This window comes from Mobula hypostoma, assembly GCF_963921235.1.
Source record: "Mobula hypostoma chromosome 3 unlocalized genomic scaffold, sMobHyp1.1 SUPER_3_unloc_1, whole genome shotgun sequence".
NCBI lineage: Eukaryota > Metazoa > Chordata > Chondrichthyes > Myliobatiformes > Myliobatidae > Mobula > Mobula hypostoma.
In genome coordinates, this window is record NW_026948108.1 from 73,026 (window position 1) to 99,687 (window position 26,662).

Here is a 26,662-nt window from a genome sequence, read left to right on the forward strand (position 1 = left end):
TCCCGACACTTCCACCTCACAGATCACCCAGACTCTCGACACACCCACCTCTCACATTACGCACACTGACACACCCACCTCACAGATCACCCACACTCTCGACACAACCACCTCACAGATCACCCACACTGACACACCCACCGCACAGGTCACCCACACTCCCGACACACCAGCCTCACAGATCACCCACAGTCATGACACACCCACATCACAGATCACTCACACTCCCGACACACCCACCTGACAGATCACCCACACTTTCGACACACCCACCTCAGAGATCACCCACACTCTCGACACAACCACCTCACAGATCATCCACACTGACACACCCACCGCACAGGTCACCCACACTCCCGACACACCAGCCTCACAGATCACCCACAGTCTTGACACACCCACATCACAGATCACTCACACTCCCGACACACCCACCTCACAGATCACCCACACTGACACACCCACCACACAGGTCACCCACACTCCCGACACACCAACCTCACAGATCACCCACAGTCTTGACACACCCACCTCACAGAACACCCACACTGACACACCCACCTCACAGATCACCCACACTCCCGACACATCCACCCCACAGATCACCCAGACTGTCGAGACACCCACCTCTCAGATTACGCACACTGACACACCCACCTCACAGATCACTCACACTTTCGTGACACTCACCTCACAGATCACCCACACTGACACACCCACCGCACAGGTCACCCACACTCCCGACACACCAACCTCACAGATCACCCACACTCTTGGCACACCCACATCACAGAACACTCACACTCCCGACACACCCACCTCACAGATCACCCACACTGACACACCCACCTCACAGTTTACCCACTTCCCAGATCACCCACACCGACACAGCCACCTGACAGATCACCCACACTGACACATCCACCTCACAGATCATCCACACTGACTCACCCACCTCACAGATCACCCACAGTCCGGACACATCCACCTCTCAGATATCCCACACTGACACACCCACCTCACAGTGCACCCACACTACTGACACACCCACGTCACAGATCACCCACACTCCCGACACACCCACCTCACAGATCACCCACACTGACACACCCATCTCAGAGATCACCGACACTGACACACCCACCTCACAGATCACCCACACTGACACACCCAGCTCACAGATCACCCACACTCTCGAGACACCCACCTCACAGATCACCCACACTGACACACCCACCGCACAGTTCACCCACACACCCGACACACCAACCTCACAGATCACCCACACTCTTGACACACCCACATCACAGATCACTCACACTCCCGACACACCCACCTCACAGATCACCAACACTGACACACCCACCTCACAGTTCACCCACACCGACACAGCCACCTGACAGATCACCCACACTGACACACCCACCTCACAGATCACCCACACTGACACACCCACCTCACAGATCACGCACACCCACACACCCACCTCACAGATCACCCACACTCCCCACACACCCACCTCACAGATCACCCACAGTCTTGAAACACCCACCTCACAGATCACCCACACTGACACACCCACCTCACAGTTTACCCACTTCCCAGATCACCCACACCGACACAGCCACCTGACAGATCACCCACACTGACACATCCACCTCACAGATCATCCACACTGACTCACCCACCTCACAGATCACCCACAGTCCGGACACATCCACCTCTCAGATATCCCACACTGACACACCCACCTCACAGTTCACCCACACTACTGACACACCCACGTCACAGATCACCCACACTCCCGACACACCCACCTCACAGATCACCCACACTGACACACCCATCTCAGAGATCACCGACACTGACACACCCACCTCACAGATCACCCACACTGACACACCCAGCTCACAGATCACCCACACTCTCGAGACACCCACCTCACAGATCACCCACACTGACACACCCACCGCACAGTTCACCCACACTCCCGACACACCAACCTCACAGATCACCCACACTCTTGACACACCCACATCACAGATCACTCACACTCCCGACACACCCACCTCACAGATCACCAACACTGACACACCCACCTCACAGTTCACCCACACCGACACAGCCACCTGACAGATCACCCACACTGACACACCCACCTCACAGATCACGCACACCCACACACCCACCTCACAGATCACCCACACTCCCCACACACCCACCTCACAGATCACCCACAGTCTTGAAACACCCACCTCACAGATCACCCACACTGACACACCAACCTCACAGATCACCCACACTCCCGACACTTCCACCTCACAGATCACCCAGACTCTCGACACACCCACCTCTCAGATTACGCACACTGACACACCCACCTCACAGATCACCCACACTTTCGAGACACCCACCTCACAGATCACTCACACTGACACACCCACCGCACAGGTCCCCCACACTCCCGACACACCAACCTCACAGACAACCACACTCTTGACACAACCACATCACAGATCACTCACACTCCCGACACACCCACCTCACAGGTCACCCACACTGACACACCCACCTCAGAGTTCACCCACTCTCCTGACACAACCACTTCCCAGATCACCCACACCTACACAGCCACCTGATAGATCACCCACACTGACACATCCACCTCACAGATCACCCACACTTTCGACACACCCAACTCAGAGATCACCCACACTCTCGACACAACCACCTCACAGATCATCCACACTGACACACCCACCGCACAGGTCACCCACACTCCCGACACACCAACCTCACAGAACACCCACAGTCTTGACACACCCACATCACAGATCACTCACACTCCCGACACACCCACCTCACAGATCACCCACACTGACACACCCACCACACAGGTCACCCACACTCCCGACACACCAACCTCACAGATCACCCACAGTCTTGACACACCCACCTCACAGAACACCCACACTGACACACCCACCTCACAGATCACCCACACTCCCGACACATCCACCTCACAGATCACCCAGACTGTCGAGACACCCACCTCTCAGATTACGCACACTGACACACCCACCTCACAGATCACCCACACTTTCGTGACACTCACCTCACAGATCACCCACACTGACACACCCACCGCACAGGTCACCCACACTCCCGACACACCAACCTCACAGATCACCCACACTCTTGGCACACCCACATCACAGAACACTCACACTCCCGACACACCCACCTCACAGATCACCCACACTGACACACCCACCTCACAGTTTACCCACTTCCCAGATCACCCACACCGACACAGCCACCTGACAGATCACCCACACTGACACATCCACCTCACAGATCATCCACACTGACTCACCCACCTCACAGATCACCCACAGTCCGGACACATCCACCTCTCAGATATCCCACACTGACACACCCACCTCACAGTGCACCCACACTACTGACACACCCACGTCACAGATCACCCACACTCCCGACACACCCACCTCACAGATCACCCACACTGACACACCCATCTCAGAGATCACCGACACTGACACACCCACCTCACAGATCACCCACACTGACACACCCAGCTCACAGATCACCCACACTCTCGAGACACCCACCTCACAGATCACCCACACTTTCGTGACACTCACCTCACAGATCACCCACACTGACACACCCACCGCACAGGTCACCCACACTCCCGACACACCAACCTCACAGATCACCCACACTCTTGGCACACCCACATCACAGAACACTCACACTCCCGACACACCCACCTCACAGATCACCCACACTGACACACCCACCATACAGGTCACCCACACTCCCGACACACCAACCTCACAGATCACCCACAGTCTTGACACACCCACCTCACAGAACACCCACACTGACAGACCCACCTCACAGATCACCCACATTCCCGACACATCCACCTCACAGATCACCCAGACTGTCGAGACACCCACCTCTCAGATTACGCACACTGCCACACCCACCTCACAGATCACCCACACTTTCGTGACACTCACCTCACAGATCACCCACACTGACACACCCACCGCACAGGTCACCCACACTCCCGACACACCAACCTCACAGATCACCCACACTCTTGGCACACCCACATCACAGAACACTCACACTCCCGACACACCCACCTCACAGATCACCCACACTGACACACCCACCTCACAGTTTACCCACTTCCCAGATCACCCACACCGACACAGCCACCTGACAGATCACCCACACTGACACATCCACCTCACAGATCATCCACACTGACTCACCCACCTCACAGATCACCCACAGTCCGGACACATCCACCTCTCAGATATCCCACACTGACACACCCACCTCACAGTGCACCCACACTACTGACACACCCACGTCACAGATCACCCACACTCCCTACACACCCACCTCACAGATCACCCACACTGACACACCCATCTCAGAGATCACCGACACTGACACACCCACCTCACAGATCACCCACACTGACACACCCAGCTCACAGATCACCCACACTCTCGAGACACCCACCTCACAGATCACCCACACTGACACACCCACCGCACAGTTCACCCACACTTCCGACACACCAACCTCACAGATCACCCACACTCTTGACACACCCACATCACAGATCACTCACACTCCCGACACACCCACCTCACAGATCACCAACACTGACACACCCACCTCACAGTTCACCCACACCGACACAGCCACCTGACAGATAACCCACACTGACACACCCACCTCACAGATCACGCACACCCACACACCCACCTCACAGATCACCCACACTCCCCACACACCCACCTCACAGATCACCCACAGTCTTGAAACACCCACCTCACAGATCACCCACACTGACACACCAACCACACAGATCACCCACACTCCCGACACTTCCACCTCACAGATCACCCAGACTCTCGACACACCCACCTCTCACATTACGCACACTGACACACCCACCTCACAGATCACCCACACTTTCGAGACACCCACCTCACAGATCACTCACACTGACACACCCACCGCACAGGTCCCCCACACTCCCGACACACCAACCTCACAGACAACCACACTCTTGACACAACCACATCACAGATCACTCACACTCCCGACACACCCACCTCACAGGTCACCCACACTGACACACCCACCTCAGAGTTCACCCACTCTCCTGACACAACCACCTCCCAGATCACCCACACCGACACAGCCACCTGATAGATCACCCACACTGACACATCCACCTCACAGATCACCCACACTTTCGACACACCCAACTCAGAGATCACCCACACTCTCGACACAACCACCTCACAGATCATCCACACTGACACACCCACCGCACAGGTCACCCACACTCCCGACACACCAACCTCACAGAACACCCACAGTCTTGACACACCCACATCACAGATCACTCACACTCCCGACACACCCACCTCACAGATCACCCACACTGACACACCCACCACACAGGTCACCCACACTCCCGACACACCAACCTCACAGATCACCCACAGTCTTGACACACCCACCTCACAGAACACCCACACTGACACACCCACCTCACAGATCACCCACACTCCCGACACATCCACCTCACAGATCACCCAGACTGTCGAGACACCCACCTCTCAGATTACGCACACTGACACACCCACCTCACAGATCACCCACACTTTCGTGACACTCACCTCACAGATCACCCACACTGACACACCCACCGCACAGGTCACCCACACTCCTGACACACCAACCTCACAGATCACCCACACTCTTGGCACACCCACATCACAGAACACTCACACTCCCGACACACCCACCTCACAGATCACCCACACTGACACACCCACCTCACAGTTTACCCACTTCCCAGATCACCCACACCGACACAGCCACCTGACAGATCACCCACACTGACACATCCACCTCACAGATCATCCACACTGACTCACCCACCTCACAGATCACCCACAGTCCGGACACATCCACCTCTCAGATATCCCACACTGACACACCCACCTCACAGTGCAGCCACACTACTGACACACCCACGTCACAGATCACCCACACTCCCGACACACCCACCTCACAGATCACCCACACTGACACACCCATCTCAGAGATCACCGACACTGACACACCCACCTCACAGATCACCCACACTGACACACCCAGCTCACAGATCACCCACACTCTCGAGACACCCACCTCACAGATCACCCACACTCCCGACACACCAACCTCACAGATCACCCACACTCTTGACACACCCACATCACAGATCACTCACACTCCCGACACACCCACCTCACAGATCACCAACACTGACACACCCACCTCACAGTTCACCCACACCGACACAGCCACCTGACAGATCACCCACACTGACACACCCACCTCACAGATCACCCACACTGACACACCCACCTCACAGTTCACCCACTCTCCTGACACACCAACCTCACAGATCACCCACACTCTTGACACACCCACATCACAGATCACTCACACTCCCGACACACCCACCTCACATGTCACCCACCTCACAGTTCACCCACTCTCCTGAAACACCCACCTCGCAGATCACCCACATTCTCGACACACCCACCTCACAGATCATCCACACTGACTCACCCACCTCACAGATCACCAACACTGACACACCCACCTCACAGTTCACCCACACCGACACAGCCACCTGACAGATCACCCACACTGACACATCCACCTCACAGATCACCCACACTCTCGACACACCCACCTTAGAGATCACCCACACTCTCGACACACCCACCTCCCAGATCACCCACACTGACACACCCATCTCACAGATCACCCACACTGACACACCCACCTCACAGATCCCTCACACTGACACACCCACCTCACAGTTCACCCACTCTCCTGACACACCAACCTCACAGATCACCCACACTCTTGACACACCCACATCACAGATCACTCACACTCCCGACACACCTACCTCACAGGTCACCCACCTCACAGTTCACCCACTCTCCTGACACACCCACCTCCCAGATCACCCACACCAACACAGCCACATGACAGATCACCCACACTGACACATCCACCTCACAGATCACCCACACCCTCGACACATCCACCTCAGAGATCACCCACATTCTCGACACACCCACCTCACAGATCATCCACACTGACTCACCCACCTCACAGATCACCCACAGTCCGCACACATCCACCTCACAGATATCCCACACTGACACACCCACCTCACAGTTCACCGACACTACTGACACACCCACCTCACTGATCACCCACACTGACACACCCACCTCACAGATCACTCACACTCCCGACACACCCACCTCACAGATCACACACACTCCCGACACACCCACCTCACAGATCACGCACACTCACACACCCACCTCACAGATCACCCACACTCCCCACACACCCACCTCACAGATCACCCACAGTCCGGACACATCCACCTCACAGATATCCCACACTGACACACCCACCTCACAGTTCACCGACACTACTGACACACCCACCTCACTGATCACCCACACTGACACACCCACCTCACAGATCACTCACACTCCCGACACACCCACCTCACAGATCACACACACTCCCGACACACCCACCTCACAGATCACGCACACTCACACACCCACCTCACAGATCACCCACACTCCCCACACACCCACCTCACAGATCACCCACAGTCTTGACACACCTACCTCCCAGATCACCCACACCGACACACCCACCTCCCAGATCACCCACACTGACACACCCATCTCACAGATCACCCACACTGACACACCCACCTCACAGATCACCCAGACTGTCGACACACCCACCTCACAGATTACGCACACTGACACACCCACCTCACAGATCACCCACACTCTCGACACACCCTCCTCACAGATCACCCACCTCACAGTTCACCCACTCTCCTGACACACCCACCTCCCAGATCACCCACACCGACACACCCACCTCACAGATCACCCACACTTACACACCCATCTCACAGATCACCCACACTGACACACCCACCTCACAGATCACCCAGACTGTCAACACACCCACCTCACAGATTACGCACACTGACACACCCACCTCACAGATCACCCACACTCTCGACACAACCACCTCACAGATTACGCACACTGACACACCCACCTCACAGATCACCCACACCCTCGACACAACCACCTCACAGATCACGCACACTAACACACCCACCGCACAGGTCACCCACACTCCCGACACACCAACCTCACAGATCACCCACACTCTTGACACACCCACCTCACAGATCACCCACACTGACACACCCACCTCACAGTTTACCCACTCTCCTGATACACCCACCTCCCAGATCACCCACACCGACACAGCCACCTGACAGATCACCCACACTGACACATCCACCTCACAGATCACCCACACTCTCGACACACCCACCTCAGAGGTCACCCACACTCTCGACACACCCACCTCACAGATCACCCACACTGACACACCCACCTCACAGATCATCCACATTCCGGACACATCCACCTCACAGATATCCTACACTGACACACCCACCTCACAGTTTACCCACACTACTGACACACCCACCGCACAGATCACCCACACCACTGACACACCCCTCCCAAACCAACACTCATCCCACACAACCCCCAACACACAATCCTTACACAAACAAACCAAACCCCCACCCCCTACCCCCAATGCATCCCCACACACACACACTCACCCCCAAATAAACAAACCAACTCCATCTCCCAGACACCACAGGAAACACACACAGCCGAGATACCTCCAACACACACACACACACCCTATATACACATTGCCAACACAACCCGCAAAAACACATAATCCCCATACACACATCCCACACACTGCACACCAGATACACCGTCATCAACCACCTTACACCCTACACACACCCCTTACTACCCCACGCACGTCCCACTCCTCACAGCACCCTTCTCACACCCCGTGTGTGCTTCCCACCCCGTACACCTCGCACGCCCTCTCCCTCACCACCCCCACCCTCTGAACTGATAGGTCCGACGAGAGAAGGAGCCAAAGGACTCAACAGTTGAAAGAGGCGTTTATTTCCATGAAACATTTGAAAATCACTGTGAATTTACCAGAGATCGAGAACCATGCCGGTGTCCCCAGATTCGGTGATTTTTATAATGACTCAGATGGGGAAGGTGGTTGGGTAAGTTTTCAGATGACACGAAGATCAGTTGATTTCTGAATCATGTCGGGGTTTACAACAGATGATTGTTATTGACAAGATGCATAGTTGGTCTGAAGAGTGGCTGATTTATTTTCCCTCCCTACCCCATTCTCATGCTTTCTCCCTTTGACAGCCTGATTCCTCAAGTATCTACCAACTTCTGCTTAAAATATACGCAGTGACTTGGTCTGCACAGACGTCTTTGGGAATGACTTCCACAGACTCTCCAGCCTCTGGATAAAGAAATCCCTCCTCACCTCTGTTCTAAACGCAAGCCTGCCTATTCTGAGGCAGTCACCCGCTTCCTAGAGTTGAACAGTCACCCACTGTTGGAACGATCCACTCCACACCCACTCTATCCAGGCCTTCCAATCTTCGACAGGTATCAGTGAGATACCTCTTCATTCTAAACGCTAGTGAGTACAGGCCCAGAGCCATCAAATGCTCCTCTTATGTTAACCCTTTCATTCCTGGAATCATGCTTGTGCACCTCCTCTGGAATCCCTTCAATGCCAGCTTAAATAAGAGGCCCAAAGCTGCAGACAGTACTCCGTGCGGTCTGGCCAATGCCTGATAAAGTCTCCCTGTTGCATCTTTGCACTTACATTCTAGGCCTCTGAAAATGAATGCTAACATTGCATTTGCCTTCCTCACCATCGAGGGGAAGTGTGAACTGACTGTAAATGTCTGCTGTCTGCTCTGAGGTCACACAGCCAGGATGTGACGTATGACACGAGAACAGAAGCGTGTCCCAACACACGCAGGGGAACATGGTGTAGAGCGCTGAGACGCTCTGGCCAGACAACTGGAGAATGTGATGGGACAGTGTGGTCTGCGTCCTGTCCCACCGTGATGGGACAGTGTGGTTTGTGTCCTGTCCCACCGTGATGGGACAGTGTGGTCTGTGTCCTGTCCCACTGTGATGGGACAGTGCGGTGTGAGGGTGTCTCAGCTCTGTGTCCTGTCCCACTGTGATGGGACAGTGTGGTGTGAGGGTGTTTCAGCTCTGTGTCCTGTCCCACCACGATGGGACAGTGTGGTGTGAGGGTGTTTCAGCTCTGTGTCCTGTCCCACTGTGATGGGACAGTGTGGTCTGTGTCCTGTCCCACCGTGATGGGACAGTGTGGTCTGTGTCCTGTCCCACCGTGATGGGACAGTGTGGTTTGTGTCCTGTCCCACCATGATGGGACAGTGTGGTCTGTGTCCTGTCCCACTGTGATGGGACAGTGCGGTGTGAGGGTGTCTCAGCGCTGTGTCCTGTCCCGCCGTGATGGGACAGTGTGGTCTGTATCCTGTCCCACTGTGATGGGATAGTGTGGTGTGAGGGTGTCTCAGCTCTGTGTCCTGTCCCACTGTGATGGGATAGTGTGGTGTGAGGGTGTTTCAGCTCTGTGTCCTGTCCTACCATGATGGGACAGTGAGGTGTGAGGGTGTCTCAGCTCTGTGTCCTGTCCCACCACGATGGGACAGTGTGGTGTGAGGGTGTTTCAGCTCTGTGTCCTGTCCCACTGTGATGGGACAGTGTGGTCTGTGTCCTGTCCCACCATGATGGGACAGTGTGGTCTGTGTCCTGTCCCACCATGATGGGACAGTGTGGTTTGTATCCTGTCCCACCGTGATGGGACAGTGTGGTGTGAGGGTGTCCCAGCTCTGTATCCTGTCCCACTGTGATGGGACAGTGTGGTTTGTATCCTGTCCCACTGTGATGGGATAGTGTGGTGTGAGGGTGTCTCAGCTCTGTGTCCTGTCCCACTGTGATGGGACAGTATGGTCTGTGTCCTGTCCCACCATGATGGGACAGTGTGGTTTCTGTCCTGTCCCACCGTGATGGGACAGTGTGGTGTGAGGGTGTCTCAGCTCTGTGTCCTGTCCCACTGTGATGGGACAGTATGGTCTGTGTCCTGTCCCACTGTGATGGGATAGTGTGGTGTGAGGGGGTCTCAGCTCTGTGTCCTGTCCCACTGTGATGGGACAGTATGGTCTGTGTCCTGTCCCACCACGGTGGGACAGTGTGGTCTGTATCCTGTCTCACCGTGATGGGACAGTGCGGTGTGAGGGTGTCTCCACACTGTATTCTGTCCCATCGCTGCAGGCTGTGACTGGACTACGTGCAGCATTTCTGTTTCACTTTAGGTGGCTTCACCAAATCCATCGGCTCCCCTTTGATCTTCTCTTCCTGCCGTTTCAGCAATCTGTAGAGGAATCCATAGTTACTGAGGGACACATCAGGGACAAGGGTCCTCCTGCCCACCAACTCCATACTGATCACCAAATGCCAATTTTGTCCTTTTCATTCTCCCCATTTTCCCATCAATCTCCCCAGGCAACTCACTGCGGAATCACCCACAAAACACTGGAGAAACAGGCACAAATCACCAGGGAAACAGGCACAGATCACCAGGGTAACAGGCACAAATCACCGGGGAACAGGCACCAATCACCAGGATAACAGGCACCAATTAGTGGGGAAATAGACACAAATCACCGGGGGAAATAGGCACAAATCACCAGGGGAACAGGCACAAATCACCAGGAGAAGAGGCACAAATCACTAGGGAAATAGACACAAATCACCAGGATAACAGGCACAGAACACTGGAGAAACAGACGCAAATCACCAGGGAAACACACACAAATCACCAGGATAACAGGCACAGAACACTGGAGAAACAGGCGCAAATCACCAGGGATTCTCAGAAGATCAGGCACCCTCCATGGTGGAGGGTCAGCTGTTGACATTTCAGGCTGAGACCTTTCATCAATACCTGTCCTCCAGCATTTTGTGTTTGCCTATATATCTATATAGAGACAACTATCTACAACCATATACACAAGCGATTCTGCAGATGCTGGAAATCCAGAGCAACACACACCAGATGCCGGAAGAACTCAGCAGGTCAGGCAGCATCTATGGAAATGCATAAACAGTCCACATTTCAGACTGAGACCTTTCTTCAGAACTGGAAAGGAAGGGGGGAGAGACCAGAGTAAAAAGGTGTGAGTGGTATCATTGAAGTGTCGCTGGAATGGGGCGAGGGAGGTGGTTCAGGGACAAGAGTAGCCCTTGCAGGAGATCAGTGGAGAGGGACAACTGGACAAGGGAGTCACATAGGGAGCGATCCCTATGGAAAGGCAAGAAGGTGTGCGTCACAGTAGCACAATGCTAGTACAGCTCAACGTATCGGAGTTCAGAGTTCAATACCAGCATCCTCTGTAAACAAGGTCGTATGTTCCTTCCCCTGTGCCTATGGGTTTCCTCCAGATGCTTCAGTTTCCTCCCACAGTCCACAGACATACCAGTTGGTCATTATAAATTGTCCATAGACGTACCAGTTGGTCATTATAATTTGTTCATAGGCGTACCAGTTGGTCATTATAAATTGTCCATAGACATACCAGTTGGTCATTATAATTTGTTCATAGGCGTACCAGTTGGTCATTATAAATTGTCCATAGACGTACCAGTTGGTATGTAAATTGTCCATAGGCGTACCAGTTGGTCATTGTAAATTGTCCATAGACATACCAGTTGGTCATTATAATTTGTTCATAGGCGTACCAGTTGGTCATTATAAATTGTCCATAGACGTACCAGTTGGTATGTAAATTGTCCATAGGCGTACCAGTTGGTCATTGTAAATTGTCCATAGACGCAGCTGGTCATTGTAAATTGTCCATAGACGTACCAGTTGGTACGTAAATTGGTCATTGTAAATTGTCCCGCGATTAGACTACGGCTAAATTTGTGTGATGAGTTTCCTTGACGAGGATGGCTTGGACCCAAATGCTGGAATCTCCAAGGCTGGGATTGAGACACGGTCTCAAACGGGAATCGAGAAACTGAGCCCAAAACAAACGCAAGAAGAAACCACTGGTCGGCTTGTGATTGAGCATTGAACCCATGTTCAGGTATTCCTTAAATACTCAATTCTTGGCACCTAAAACATGATTATCAATTAACGGGAACATCCTAAGCCCTTAAAGAGGTCATGCCAGCTATCCGTACTCCGGAGAGTTCGAACATTTAAATCTCAGAAGCTGACGTGTTTGGGAGTGGGTCGTAACAGGAACCTCTCCCCTACAGCCGACTCCTAACGACCCTGGTTGCTTGGAGAGGCGGTGATGGTAATCGTGGATGAGAGTCAGATCCAGGATGCCTCTTTCTGGCACACAGCACCTTTCCTCTGGTCTGAATACCTCCCAGTCCACTAGGTATTGCTAAACAGCTTGAACAGTGCGCGAGTCCAAAAGTCTTTTCACCGTGAAGACCTGTTCCCCCTCGATAAAACCTGGGTGGCGGAGGGACTGATGGTGGTGGGGCTAAGGGGCTGGTGCAGACAGGTTTTAAATTAGAGGTGTGGCAGGTGGGGTTGATCTTCAGGATCTTGGGGAGCTGTAAGGTGTAAACCACTGAGTTTGCTTTCCTCAGGAACTTAAAGGGACCAATGAACTAGGATGCCAACTTTCTAGATTCCACTGGAAGAGGCAGATCATGAGTGGACAGCCAGACCTGTTGCCTAGGCTGTAATGCGGGTCTCAGACTCCCACCTTTCTTTTGTACAAAGGAGAAACCTATGCTGGTGAATGAGGTGGAGGGCTGAAAGGTGGGGGCCCATGGCAAGAGCTTCCTTCATACACTCCTCAATGGTGTTTCCCTCTGGGCCTGAGACTGTGTACAAACGACGCCGCGGAGGACGAGTACCGGGCAGCAGTCTTATGGCACAGTCATGGAGTCGGAGTGGTGGATGAGTCAAGGCCTTCCCCTTGATGAAACCCTCCTCTAAGCCCTTGTAAACAGAGTGGATTTTGACTGGTTTGGGTGTTATTATCTCCTCAGGACCTTCCTTCGAGGATGAGTCCTGAGACTTCGGTGGCAGGGGTGATTCGACAGGCTTCAGAGTCCTCTCTCGGAGCTCACAAAGTTCATCCCTGGCCAAATCAGAGTCCGACTGCCCATCTGTATCCATGGGAACAGTGGCCAAATCGGAGTCTGATTGCCCATCTGTATCCATGGGAACAGTGGCCAAATCGGAGTCTGACTGCCCATCTGTATCCATGGGAACAGTGGCCAAATCGGAGTCTGACTGCCCATCTGTATCCATGGGAACAGTGGCCAAATCGGAGTCTGATTGCCCATCTGTATCCATGGGAACAGTGGCCAAATCGGAGTCTGACTGCCCATCTGTATCCATGGGAACAGTGGCCAAATCGGAGTCTGACTGCCCATCTGTATCCATGGGAACAGTGGCCAATTCAGAGTCAACTCCCCATCTGCATCCACAGGGAACAGTGGCCAATTCAGAGTCGACTCCCCGTCTGTATCCATTGGAACATTGGCTAAATCGGAGTCTGACTCCCCGTCTGTGTCCACAGGGAACAGTGACCAATTCAGAGTCAACTCTCCGTCTGCATCCACAGGGAACAGTGGCCAATTCAGAGTCCACTCCCCGTCTGTATCCATGGGAACAGTGGCCAATTCAGAGTCGACTCCCCGTCTGTATCCACAGGGAACAGTGGCCAATTCAGAGTCGACTCCCTGTCTGTATCCACAGGGAACAGTGGCCAATTCAGAGTCGACTCTCCGTCTGCATCCACAGGGAACAGTGGCCAATTCAGAGTCGACTCCCCGTCTGTATCCACAGGGAACAGTGGCCAATTCAGAGTTGACTCCCCGTCTGTATCCATGGGAACAGTGGCCAATTCAGAGTCGACTCCCCGTCTGTATCCATGGGAACAGTGGCCAAATCGGAGTCTGACTCCCCGTCTGTGTCCACAGGGAACAGTGGCCAAATCGGAGTCTGACTCCCCGTCTGTGTCCACAGGGAACAGTGGCCAATTCAGAGTCGACTCCCCGTCTGCATCCACAGGGAACAGTGGCCAATTCAGAGTCGACTCCCCGTCTGTATCCATGGGAACAGTGGCCAAATCGGAGTCTGACTCCCCGTCTGTGTCCACAGGGAACAGTGGCCAATTCAGAGTCGACTCCCCGTCTGTATCCATGGGAACAGTGGCCAATTCAGAGTCGACTCCCCGTCTGCGTCCACATGGAACGACAGCCAGGTGTTACAGTACAGCGTGGCCAAGGCCACTCTCCCGGGCCAAGGTCTGAAATCTGATTGCATAGTCAGCCGCTGATCATTCCCCCGTCAAATCTTCAGTCAGCAGAGAGAAAATGGAGGCCGCTCTTCCGTGCTCCGAAGGGAACCGGGGCAGCTGAAGTTCAAATACTAACAACCATTGAACGAGGAAGCTGTGGCAAGAGCCTGCAGTACTGTCGAATCTCTCTGGGGCTGGAAGGTTTACTGGCTCCAGTGCGATACCGAGCGACTCTGGCTTCCTCCTTGCAAAAGCTGACCAATAGCTACCTGCAGGTCGTGTATCTCCAGGCTCTGTCTGGAAGTATCTTGGCTGTGGCTGGTCACAGCGGACGATAGACTCTGATACTCTGCTGGGTCCATGTTGGCTCAATCGTACCGTGGCGAGGGTCCTTGATGGAGATGGCTCGGACCCAAATACTGGAGTATCCGAGGCTGGGATTGAGCCACGGGAATCGACAAACGGAGCACAAAGCAAATACTAGATGAAATCATTGGTAGGCTTACAACTGAGCACTGAGCCTCTGTTCAGGTGTTCCTTAAATACTCAAATCTTGGCACCCAAAACATGATTATCAGTGAATGGGAACATCTTAAGCCTTTAAAGGTGCTGCACCAGCTGTCCAAGCTCTGGAGAGTTAGAGCACTTAAACCTCAGAAGCTGGCGGGGTTGGGAGTGGTTTGTAACAATCTGGGTAACTGGGTGATGGGATTCGAAAGGGGTATGGGTGAGAGAGCACAGGTCAGGGTATTTTTAGCTTTCTTAAGGGGCACAGGGGTTTTTTAGAGGATATGACGGATAAGCAGGAATAGGGTACTAGGATGGCCAAATATGGGAGGATAAAGTGTAGGTTAGGGTATGTATGTGTGTGTGTGAGAGATTGGGTGAAGGGATTTAGAATGTACGTCTATGCACACTCCAGAGCAGAAGGTGGCGGTAATGCACCAAAGCTGGGTGCCAACCGCCGTAAAACAAGATGGAGAAGAAGAACAAGAAGGCATTCGAAAGGCTGAAGGGCCTGTTCTGGGCTGTCTGTAAATTAAAATTAAACAATAAAGATGTGTTTGATGGGGCGTCCTGGTGAAGATGGCAGAAGTTAGGAGAACAATGTGCTGAATTCTCCCAGATTCACCACTCACCTCCACAAAGGAGCAATTTACAGCACCACAGGTGGAGGAAGCCCACACAATCCACAGACACACGGACAGCACCAGAGGTCAGGGTGGTACCCAGGCAGAGGTTCTGCCCTCTGTGTCACTCTGACATCCAGAGATTATAACAAACAGAACAGGTAACAGCTGTTATACTGTCAGGACGGTACGGGCAAGGCACCTCGGGTCATTAACGCGTCAAGCTACCACACTCACCTGCAGAGGTGTACCATGCAAGGGATGATGTTGTCACCAGTACAGGCACTGCACTCATTGAACAAGATGTTGAACTCCTGAGAGAGAGGGAGAGAGAGAGTGAGAGGGTGAGAATAAAGGGTGAGTGACAGAGAGAGAGAGAGAGAGAGAGAGAGAGCGGGAGAGAGAGAATGAGACAGCTTGAGGATTTCACACCCTGCACAGTTACTGGGTCTGACATGTGGTCACTTTGGAAACAGCTTTATACCTATTTTTGACATCTCTTTTCCCTCCTTTTCAGGGTGTGGTGGGGGGGTCCTTTTGAAGACCCTGACCTGGAGTTACACTCTGACTCCGGTTCTTTGCGAGAATGGGGCCTGTTCTCAGGGCCTCACAACCGGCCACTTTTTGATATGTCAAGGACAAGGCCTGGAAGGTGAGTGTGCCTTCAGGGTTCCAAATATTCGTGGCTCTGGGGACGGGCTGATTCTAGGCTGGTGCCCCTGACTGAAGCGTTGCGGGGGAACACGGAACATTAGAGGCAGCGGGTTAGCTGCCAGGTGTTGTATGTTTGGAGAGCTGCGTCTTTCTGATACTGACTCTCTGGGTGCAGAGCTCAGAAAAAGTGATGCAACAGACTTTTAACGTCATAAATCAGTGAGTTGTTTGTTATGTCTCCCCTCTCACTGTGAAATGGTGACATTTCTTTTTCCCTTATTAGGGAGAGAGAGAGCCTGTGGTATGTCGAATACTGGGTGAACGAGTAGTCTTTGCAAATCTATGTCTTTATTGATGCTTTGCTGCATGATTGAGTGCTCGGTGGAGGGTGCTGATGCTTTTTGCTGGTGGGCAGAGTCATTGCCTTGTTGCTGCTGATGCATGGGAGGGAGGGGAGCTGGGGGGGGGCTTTGGGGTTCTAACATTTTAACTGTCATTCATTCTTTGGAGCACTTCTCTGTTCTCGTGGATGTTTGTGAAGAAAAAGAATTTCAGGATGTATATTGTATACATCTCTCTGACATTAAATGCACCTTTTGAACCTGTATTTTGTGACTGCACTGTACTGCTGGTGCAAAAGAACAGACTCCTTACAGAGGACACCGGGATTGAACTCTGAATTCTAACGTCCTGAGCTCTATTAGTGTCATACTAACCATGATGTACCTGATTCTGATTCTGAACTCATTAATCGGGTAATTGAAAACCTACAGTAACTATGTACAGTGGTATATGATGTATCGAAGTGTGTGTGTGTGTGTGTGTGTGTGTGTGTGTAAGTTGGTGGGTGGGAGGGAGGAACGGGACTTGTTTCACTGTTGTTGTTTTGTTGCTTGTTGTGTTCTGTGTTGTTCTGCCGAGCACTGTGGGTGGCAAATTCAATGTTAGCATTTATTTCGAGCGGACTAGAATATAAATGTGAGGATGTATTGCTGAGGATCTTTAGCTTGACAGTGGTGAATCTGTGGAATTCATTGACAAAGATGGCTGTGGGGCCAAGGCACTGGGTTTCTTTAAAATGGAGGTTGGTAGGTTCTTCATTAGTCAGCACATCAAAGGTTCCGGGGGAGAATGGGGTTGAGAGGGACAATGAATCAGCCATGATGGAATGGTAGAGAGACTTAACGGGCTGGGTGGCCTAATCCTGGTGGTTTTATTTGGGCACCTAATGTCACTTCTTTTTGCGCTTTCCAGCAACAAGAGTCTTCCCTGTGCCAAGTGACAGAACGGCTTCCAACACGATGTGTGGGTATCAGGTGAGACCTCAACACTGAAGCCTCCCTCCCCGGCCGAGCTGAGTGATTTGTCCCCCCATGGGATCTCAGCCTCTGCAGACTGAGCCGTGCACCGTTGATGGAGGGCTTGTCCCTTTGGTTTCATGGTGATGGTGGAGGTACCTGAGCCAGCTGTTCCCCCTCGATTCGGGTGACCTGACGATGGGCGTCTTTGTCCAGTTTGTTCCCCAGCAGGAGAATACAGGCCTGGTCAGATGCTGCTTCCTAAAAGAAGAGAGAGAAAGAGAGAGAGAGAGAATGTGTTTGAGATGTGTTTGTCAGACAGAGAGAGATGGAAAGAGGGAACTACAGAGATGGAGGAACACAGGCAGAATGAGGAGAGGGGAGGGGGAGAGAAAAAGATGGAAAAAAAATAAAGAGCGACAGAGAAAGGAGACCTGGACACCTGCTCGTTAATGTAAATATCTAATCAGCCAATCATGTGACAGCAACTCAATGCACAAAAGCACACAGACATGGTCAAGAGGTTAGTTGTTCTTCAGACCAAACATCAGAATGGGGAAGAAATATGATCTAATTTGACTGTGGAATGATTGTTGGTGCCAGACAGGGTGGCTTGAGTATCTCAGAAACTGCTGATCTCCTGCGATTTTCACAAACAATGGTCTCTACGGTTTACAGAGAACAAACAAAAAGCAAGAGGGACCCAGTAAAGTAGCCACAGAGTGTATATTCTGCATTTCCCTTTGTACTACTTTGTACTGCAGCCTCTTTCTTTCGTATTTGCACAGCCCGCTGTCTTTCACCTGTTAGGAGCATCTTACATTTCTTCCATTTACTGTGAATGCCTGCAAGAAATCAAATCTCAGGATTGTACATGGAGACATATATATAATTTGATAATAAATTTACTTTGAACTCAACTTTATGTACCTCTATCAAATTTCTTCTTATTCTCCTACGTTCCCTTGATTAGTTCCTAACCTATTCAACCTTTCCCTATAACTCAGGTCCTCAAGTCCCGGCAACATCCTTGTAAATCTTCTCTGCACTCTTCTAATTTTATTTATGTAAGAGGTTTCTTCTTTTATGTTACTGCGAAGGCTAACAAAATGGCTTCTTTGTTATGTTAAAGTTAAGATGGCTTTTCTGTAATAATAACTGCAATGTAAGTTCTCTCTTTCTCTCTGCTTGTTTGGGTTATATTATTGGTAAGAGCGCAAACGAACCAATTGGGATAGATGATATTCTTTCTTGTGTGTCTGTAAGCTATTGTTTTTGCGAGCTTTGGGGCAGAAGGCGCGATGGGGACAGAGAGAGGAGATGCGATGCTGTAAGCTGGGTGACAGAATGGACCCCGAGCGGGAGTCCGAGGCCCAGGGTCTTCGGCGAGGGGAGGAGATGAAGACAGACTCATGCGGAGCATCTGGTTGACCACTGTGGTTGGTCCCAGGCAGCTGGTCAAAGAGGTCGGAGGGGATTGACTGATGGAAAGAAGACTCCATTAACTGAGCTCCAACTGTTGTGCACGAAGTGGTTGAACTTTGATAAGTTTGGCGCCTTTTACTTTCCTTTTATATTTTATCTCTATTAATTACCTAGTTCTAGTAAGATCTATAAAGTGTAATCATTTAATCACATATGGTGTATTGTCTGTTATTTGGCGGGGTGGGGTACATCACACAGCATCCACACAAACTTGATCACCCAGTTTGGCGGGGCCGAAGGCTGCTCCCCCTAGACGGAAGTGAGCTGAGCGAGCCTGAGGCCTACCGGGGGCTACATTTACATCTGTCCTGAAGGTAGGTGACCAAAACAGCACGCAATGCTCCAAGTTAGGCCTCATATAAGACATTGGTCTAACATCCCATCTCCTGTACTCAGTACATTGATTTCTGAAGGCCAATGTGCCAAAAGCTCTCTTCGTAACCCTATCTACTGTGATGTCACTTTCAGGGAATTATAGATCTGTATTCCCAGACCCCTCTGCTCCTCTGCAGTCCTCAGTATCCTTACCATTCACTGTGTAAGACATAGTGTGGTTTGTCCTCCCAAATTGCAGCACCTCACACTTGTTTGAATTAAAGTTGAATCAATATTCTGACAGCTCAGCTAGCACAAGAGGATGTCTGTGTCCCTTGCATCTTTAAGACCTGCTTGGGGCTCCAGCATGTTATTTTAAGCAGGGAAGGGAAGGGACAGCGTTCCTTACCTTGACACAAGACAGCCAGTAGTGCACTTCAGTGAACGAGCTCGTGGACGTAATGTCGTACATCACAACCACGCCATCGGCTTTCCTGAAGAACTGTTTAGTCATACTGCGGAACCTACCAGACGATGGTAAAATGACATCAGAAAGGAGCAGGGACCACACCTCCCATTAGAGCGTGAGACCATAAGACACAGGAACAGAATTCGGCCCATTGTGTCTGCTCTGCACCATGACTCATTTATTCTCCCCCTTAACCCCATTCTCCTGTCTTCTCCCCGTAACCCTTGGCACTCTGACTAATCAGGAACCTATCAAACTCCACTTCATCTCTGTTCTAAATGGACGTCCCTCCATCCTGAGGTTGTATCCTTTGGTCCGAGACTCACCCACTATAGGAAACATCCTCTCCACATCCACCCTATTGAGGTTTTTCAATATTCAGGAGGTTTCAATGAGATCCCCCCTCATTGTTCTAACTCTAGTGAGTACAGGCCTGGAGCCATCAAATGCTCCTCATGAGTTACAAAATACACATGGACTAAGATGTTAACTGTCCTGCGCTATCACCAGTGGGATCATCAGTTGATCTGCCACCTGTCTTCAGGAGTTTCGGCCCGCTTATGATCAAGACTCCCTCGAGGTGGTGGGCCAGCAGTGCTAAAGCACCACCTCCCACTGGTGAGCTTAAAAACTTGGCATCTGCCTCTATCAGAGTTGTTGGTCACTTCCATTCAACAGATAGTCCACTCTTCAGGTGTCTATGCAACTACTGAAGGGTTTGCAAGGTATGTATACACTGTCTGACTATCTGCCCCTCTGGACATACTTGGTCCACACCCGTGCTGATCCTTTCTCTGCTGCCTCAGCTACAGCCCTGCTGGTTGACTTGATCTCTCTTCTAGTGAAGCCAAGGTCACGCAGCCACTTCTGGAAAGTGAATGCAATAAACCCACGGCAGCCTACTTCAAATGGATGGCATGAGACCTTCCACCCTCTATCTCTGCACCCTGATCTCAACTCTGCATACTTGGTTAACTTGCGCTCATGGGCTTCATCGATGTTGTCTTCCCAGGGGACTGTGAGTTCACCAATAACCGCTTCTCTACTGCTGTCAGACCATACGATTATATCTGGACGCAATATTGTAAAGCTATTTGCTCCGGGAAACTGCCTTTCCCGTCCAGGTCAGCCTTGACACACCAATCATTGGCTGAAGAAAGTATGCTTGATCGTGAGCCTATGCTGTACACCCTTGACTTCGAGCCTTCTTTCACAAATGATATGCGATGTTCTGTGCAGCATGGGGCATGAGATAAGTTGTGCTGCAGTACTCTCAGCTCAACCGCTTCTGTTACAACTTTGAGAACGTTGTTATGTCTCCAAGTGTACATGCCGCTGGAAAGATTGACTCTGCATGCACTCAAGATATGTTGAAGTGTTCCCTTCTCGCCACAAGCAGCACACCTGTCTGTCTTATCTTCATACCAGGTGCTGAGGTTGGCAGGTGTTGGGAGCAGATCGTACGCTGCTCTGCATAGAAAAGAAATACGGAGCGGTTCCATCTGCCACAGAACATTCCAAGATAGGTGTCGTTGTTCAACACTTTCCCACCGGGTCCAAGTCCCTTGTTTGGCCAGGCCAGCTGTCTTAGTTAACCTCTTCTCCTCTTCTACCTCTCGTATTTCTCATATATTAACCCTTTCATTCCCGAGATCATTCTGGTCAACCTCCTCTGGACCCTCTCCATCATGGATAATTTTTAACTCTGAAGCAGCGAAGATCAGAGATTAAGAGGGAAAATTGCTCCAAATTGCCTAGAGTGTGGAAAGTTACAGCAAAAGGAAGTTTGGTTCTTGGGAAATTCACCTTATCTTTAAGATGCGAGGAGCTATTTTAATGTGTTAAATAAGACCACCAGAGATTATGCAGACACTGGAAATCCAGAGCAACAGACACTAAATGCTAGAGGAACTCAGCAGATCAGGCAGCATCTATGGTGGGGAATAAGCAGTCGTGTTTCGGGTTGAGACCTTGATGCAATGAGTCAGGATACTTTCCTAATGTTGCCATAGCCTGGGGGTGGTAACAGGATTAACATAGAACATAGAATAGTACAGCACATTACAGGCTCTTCGGCCCACAATGTTGTGCCGAACCTTAAAACCCTTCCTCCCATATAACCCCCCCACCTTAAATTCCTCCATATACCTGTCCAGTAGTCTCTTAAACTTCACTAGTGTATCTGCCTCCACCACTGACTCAGGCAGGGCATTCCACGCACCAACCACTCTCTGAGTAAAAAACCTTCCTCTAATATCCCCCTTGAGCTTCCCACCACTTACCTTAAAGCCATGTCCTCTTGTATTGAGCAGTGGTGCCCTGGGGAAGAGGCACTAGCTGTACACTCTATCTATTCCCCTTAATATCTTGTACACCTCTATCATGTCTCCTCTCATCCTCCTTCTCTCCAAAGAGTAAAGCCCTAGCTCCCTTAATCTCTGATCATAATGCATACTTTCTAAACCAGTCAGCATCCTGGTAAATCTCCTCTGTACCCTTTCCAATGCTTCCACATCCTTCCTATAGTGAGGCGACCAGAACTGGACACAGTACTCCAAGTGTGGCCTAACCAGAGTTTTATAGAGCTGCAACATTACCTCGTGACTCTTAAACTCTATCCCTCGACTTATGAAAGCTAACACCCCATAAGCTTTCTTAACTACCCTATCCACCTGTGAGGCAACTTTCAGGGATCTGTGGACATGTACCCCCAGATCCCTCTGCTCCTCCACACTACCAAGTATCCTGCCGTTTACTTTGTACTCTGCCTTGATTAAGTGCTCCCAGTGTTGTCAAACAGCCTCTAACAACCAAGTCCAGCTCTTAGCCTTCACGTGTGGCTTGACTACCAAGCCTGATGGATCCATTTCTACTGATAGGAGAAGGGGAAAATGGGGCTCGTCAGCTGCGGTTGGCAGCTCATCTTGGAGAAGGAAAACTCTGACCTCAAATTTCCACTGCCTTGCACCTATACCCACTCATGGGAAAAGCTTCAGGGTAAACTCCGAGAGAAAAAATCCAGAGCTGGAGTCCCTAAGGCAGTCCGGCATTGAGATCACTGCTGACTGGCACTTCCTGCGTGCCAAAATGCATCGGCCTCTGCCGTTCCAATGGGTTCCTCAGCTGTGTGGAGTCGGGGAGCCTGCCACTTGGGCAACAGCTTGTTCTCCATGTCGCACTGGCCTGGCTTGCACATTGATTGAACGTAGACAGCTGGGACACATCACCCATGGTTGACCTCGACCCTCAGAGGCCACCAACATCTGTGGAAGCTTGTTAGTGTTTTAAGTTTCACATCGAGCCTCCTGGGACGTTTTTAGGTCAGCGTTTCATACTAGCCTACGTGTGATGAGCATTTTGTGTGTGAGCAGCAACAGGGGATGGGTGAAGAACATACAAACTGCTGAGACAGCTAGTGAGCAGGTTCAGGAAAGCGGCTGGTGGGTGGCTTTACTGCCCCAGTCAGCTGGCTCAGCACTCCCAGCTCTGTTCTGCTCAACGCAGCCTCTGATTTGTACAAACAGTCGAAATTATGCACAGCAGTGTGTGAACAACGACAGTTGATGCCTTTTGGTTGGGAGGGCAATCACATGATCAGAGGGAGCTCTACTCCCCACAACGCCATTCACCTGGAAGGCGCATGGGGCCAAAAATTGAGAAAGGAGTCTGATACAACAAGAGCAAGGGTCATTCAGAGAAACACACAAAATTCTGGAGCAACTCAGCAGGTCAGGTAGCATCAATGGAGGAGAATAAACAGTCACCATTTTGGGCCAAGACCCTTCATCAGAACTGAAATGGAAGAGGGAAAAGGCCACAATAAGAGGAGAGGAAGGAGTACAAGCTGGTTGGTGATAGGTGAACGAGGCGATGGGGAGAGTGGGGGGAAGGGACGAAGTGAAAAGCTGGAAGGGGATAGGTGGAAGAGATGAAAGGCTGAAGAAGCAGGAATCTGATTGGAGAGGGGAATAGACCATGGGAGAAAGGGAAGGAGGAGGGGAACCAGAGGGAACTGATGGGTAGGTGAGGAGAAGAGAAGGGGTAAGAGGGAAGTCAGAATGGAGAATGGAAAAAGAGATTAGTAGGAGGGGGGAGAAATTACCAGCAGGAAAAATCGATGTTCCTGCCATCATGTGGGAGGCTACTCTGATGGAATATGAGGTGTTGCTACTCCCACCAGAGAATGACCTCATCATGGCTGTAGAGGAGGCAATAGACTGACATGATGGAATGGGAAGTCAAGTTAAAATGGGTGGCCACTGGGTTTTCGAGAAAGTGGTCCCCCAGTCTACCTCAGGCATCAGGAGTACCGAGTGCAGTAGATGATCCCACCGGACCTCCTTCTCTTTCCCTTTCTTCCACCTTCAATGCACACCAATATCTTTACTACCGACCGCGTGAGCCTCTATCGATGCCCCTGTCATCTCCCATTGCTTTCACAGAACATAGAACAGTACAGCACAGGAACAGGCCCACAGTGCTGTGCTGCACCAACTAAATTAGTAATCAAATGGCCAACTAAACTAATCCCGCATGCCCACACAATGTCCATATTCCTCTATTTCCCTCACGTTCATGTGCCTATCTAAACATCTCTTAAAAATCTCTCATATTTCTGCCTCTACCTCCACCCCAGGGCAATGCATTCTGGGCACCCACCACTCTCGGAACAAAAAAAAACTTGTCCTTCACATCTCCTTTGAAATTACCCCTCTCACCTTTCCCTCTCTCACCTTCTTCCAATCTCTTTCTCTACCTGTCAGCAACACTCTTACCTGCTCAGTATTTGCATTTTGCCATGACCAATGACTCCAGTTGAAGCTCCCACTTACCGCTCCTGCCCTGCTGTGTCCCACACCTTTAGGGCGATATATCTGTTCTCCACATTTAGGCTCTTCACTCGAAAGTCCACTCCTGCAATAATGGGAGAGCAGATTAATGGGGTGATAAAGGGTGATGACAGCTTCACACACCCTGTACTGTAGGAAGAACTCTAACAACAGGATGTGATTTCACTACAGACTCACCTCTCTCATAGAGCCAGTGACCCGCTGTTAACTGTGGGTTAGAACATACAGGCTTCAAATCTAGCCACACTGATACCTGCCCAGTACAACACACAGCATCCAATCCAATAAACTCTTCCTGTCCTGTCCTGATAAGAACAACTGCAATGTGCTTTGAGAAAAGATTCAGTTTGGCTGTGTGTCAGGAACTCTTTGTGTAACACAGTGCTGAGTCTGGGATAGTGTATCCCCCTGACCCAGAGCTGTGTCTACGATACAGTGTCCCCCCCCCCGTCCCAGAGCAGCGTCTGGGATACAGTGTTTCCCCCTGTCCCAGAGCAGCGTCTGGGATACAGTGTGTCCCCCTGTCCCAGAGCAGCGTCTGGGATACAGTGTGTCCCCCTGTTCCACTGCTGTGTCTGTGATACAGTGTGTCCCCCTGTCCCAGTGCAGCGTCTGGGATACAGTGTGTCTTCCTGTCCCAGTGTAACATCTGAGATAGTGTGTCTCCCTATCCCAGTGCTATGTCTGTGATACAGTGTGTCCCTCTGACTTGTGCTGTGTCTGAGATACGACTGAGAAGGTGCTCAGGAAGCTTAATGGTCTGAGGGTGGATAAATCTCCTGGTCCTGATGGAATACACCCTCGGGTTCTGAAGGAAGTAGCTGGAGAGATTGCGGAGGCATTAACGATGATCTTTCAAGAATCAATAGATTCTGGTGTTGTACCGGATGACTGGAAAATTGCAAATGTTACTCTGCTATTTAAGAAGGGTGGGAGGCAGCAGTAAGAAAACTATAGACCTGTTAGCCTGACATCAGTAGTTGGGAAGTTGTTGGAACCAATGGTTAGGGATGAGATTACGGAATACTTGGAGGCACATGACAAGGTAGGCC

The 26,662-nt window shown here is 51.3% G+C and overlaps 1 protein-coding gene across 1 annotated transcript in view; it reads right to left on the reverse strand.

Annotated features, from left to right (window-relative positions):
- Positions 1-9,182: 9,182 nt before the first annotated feature.
- Positions 9,183-26,662, reverse strand: part of LOC134341098 (plectin-like) — a gene marked incomplete at its 5' end in the record, with an annotated part of 80,607 nt that continues 63,127 nt past the window's right edge. The window contains 5 exons of the mRNA XM_063038848.1: positions 9,183-11,505; positions 16,777-16,853; positions 18,651-18,752; positions 20,701-20,815; positions 25,593-25,674. Of these exons, the coding sequence (XP_062894918.1) occupies positions 11,418-11,505; positions 16,777-16,853; positions 18,651-18,752; positions 20,701-20,815; positions 25,593-25,674 (464 nt within the window). The remainder of the gene's footprint in view (positions 11,506-16,776; positions 16,854-18,650; positions 18,753-20,700; positions 20,816-25,592; positions 25,675-26,662) is intronic.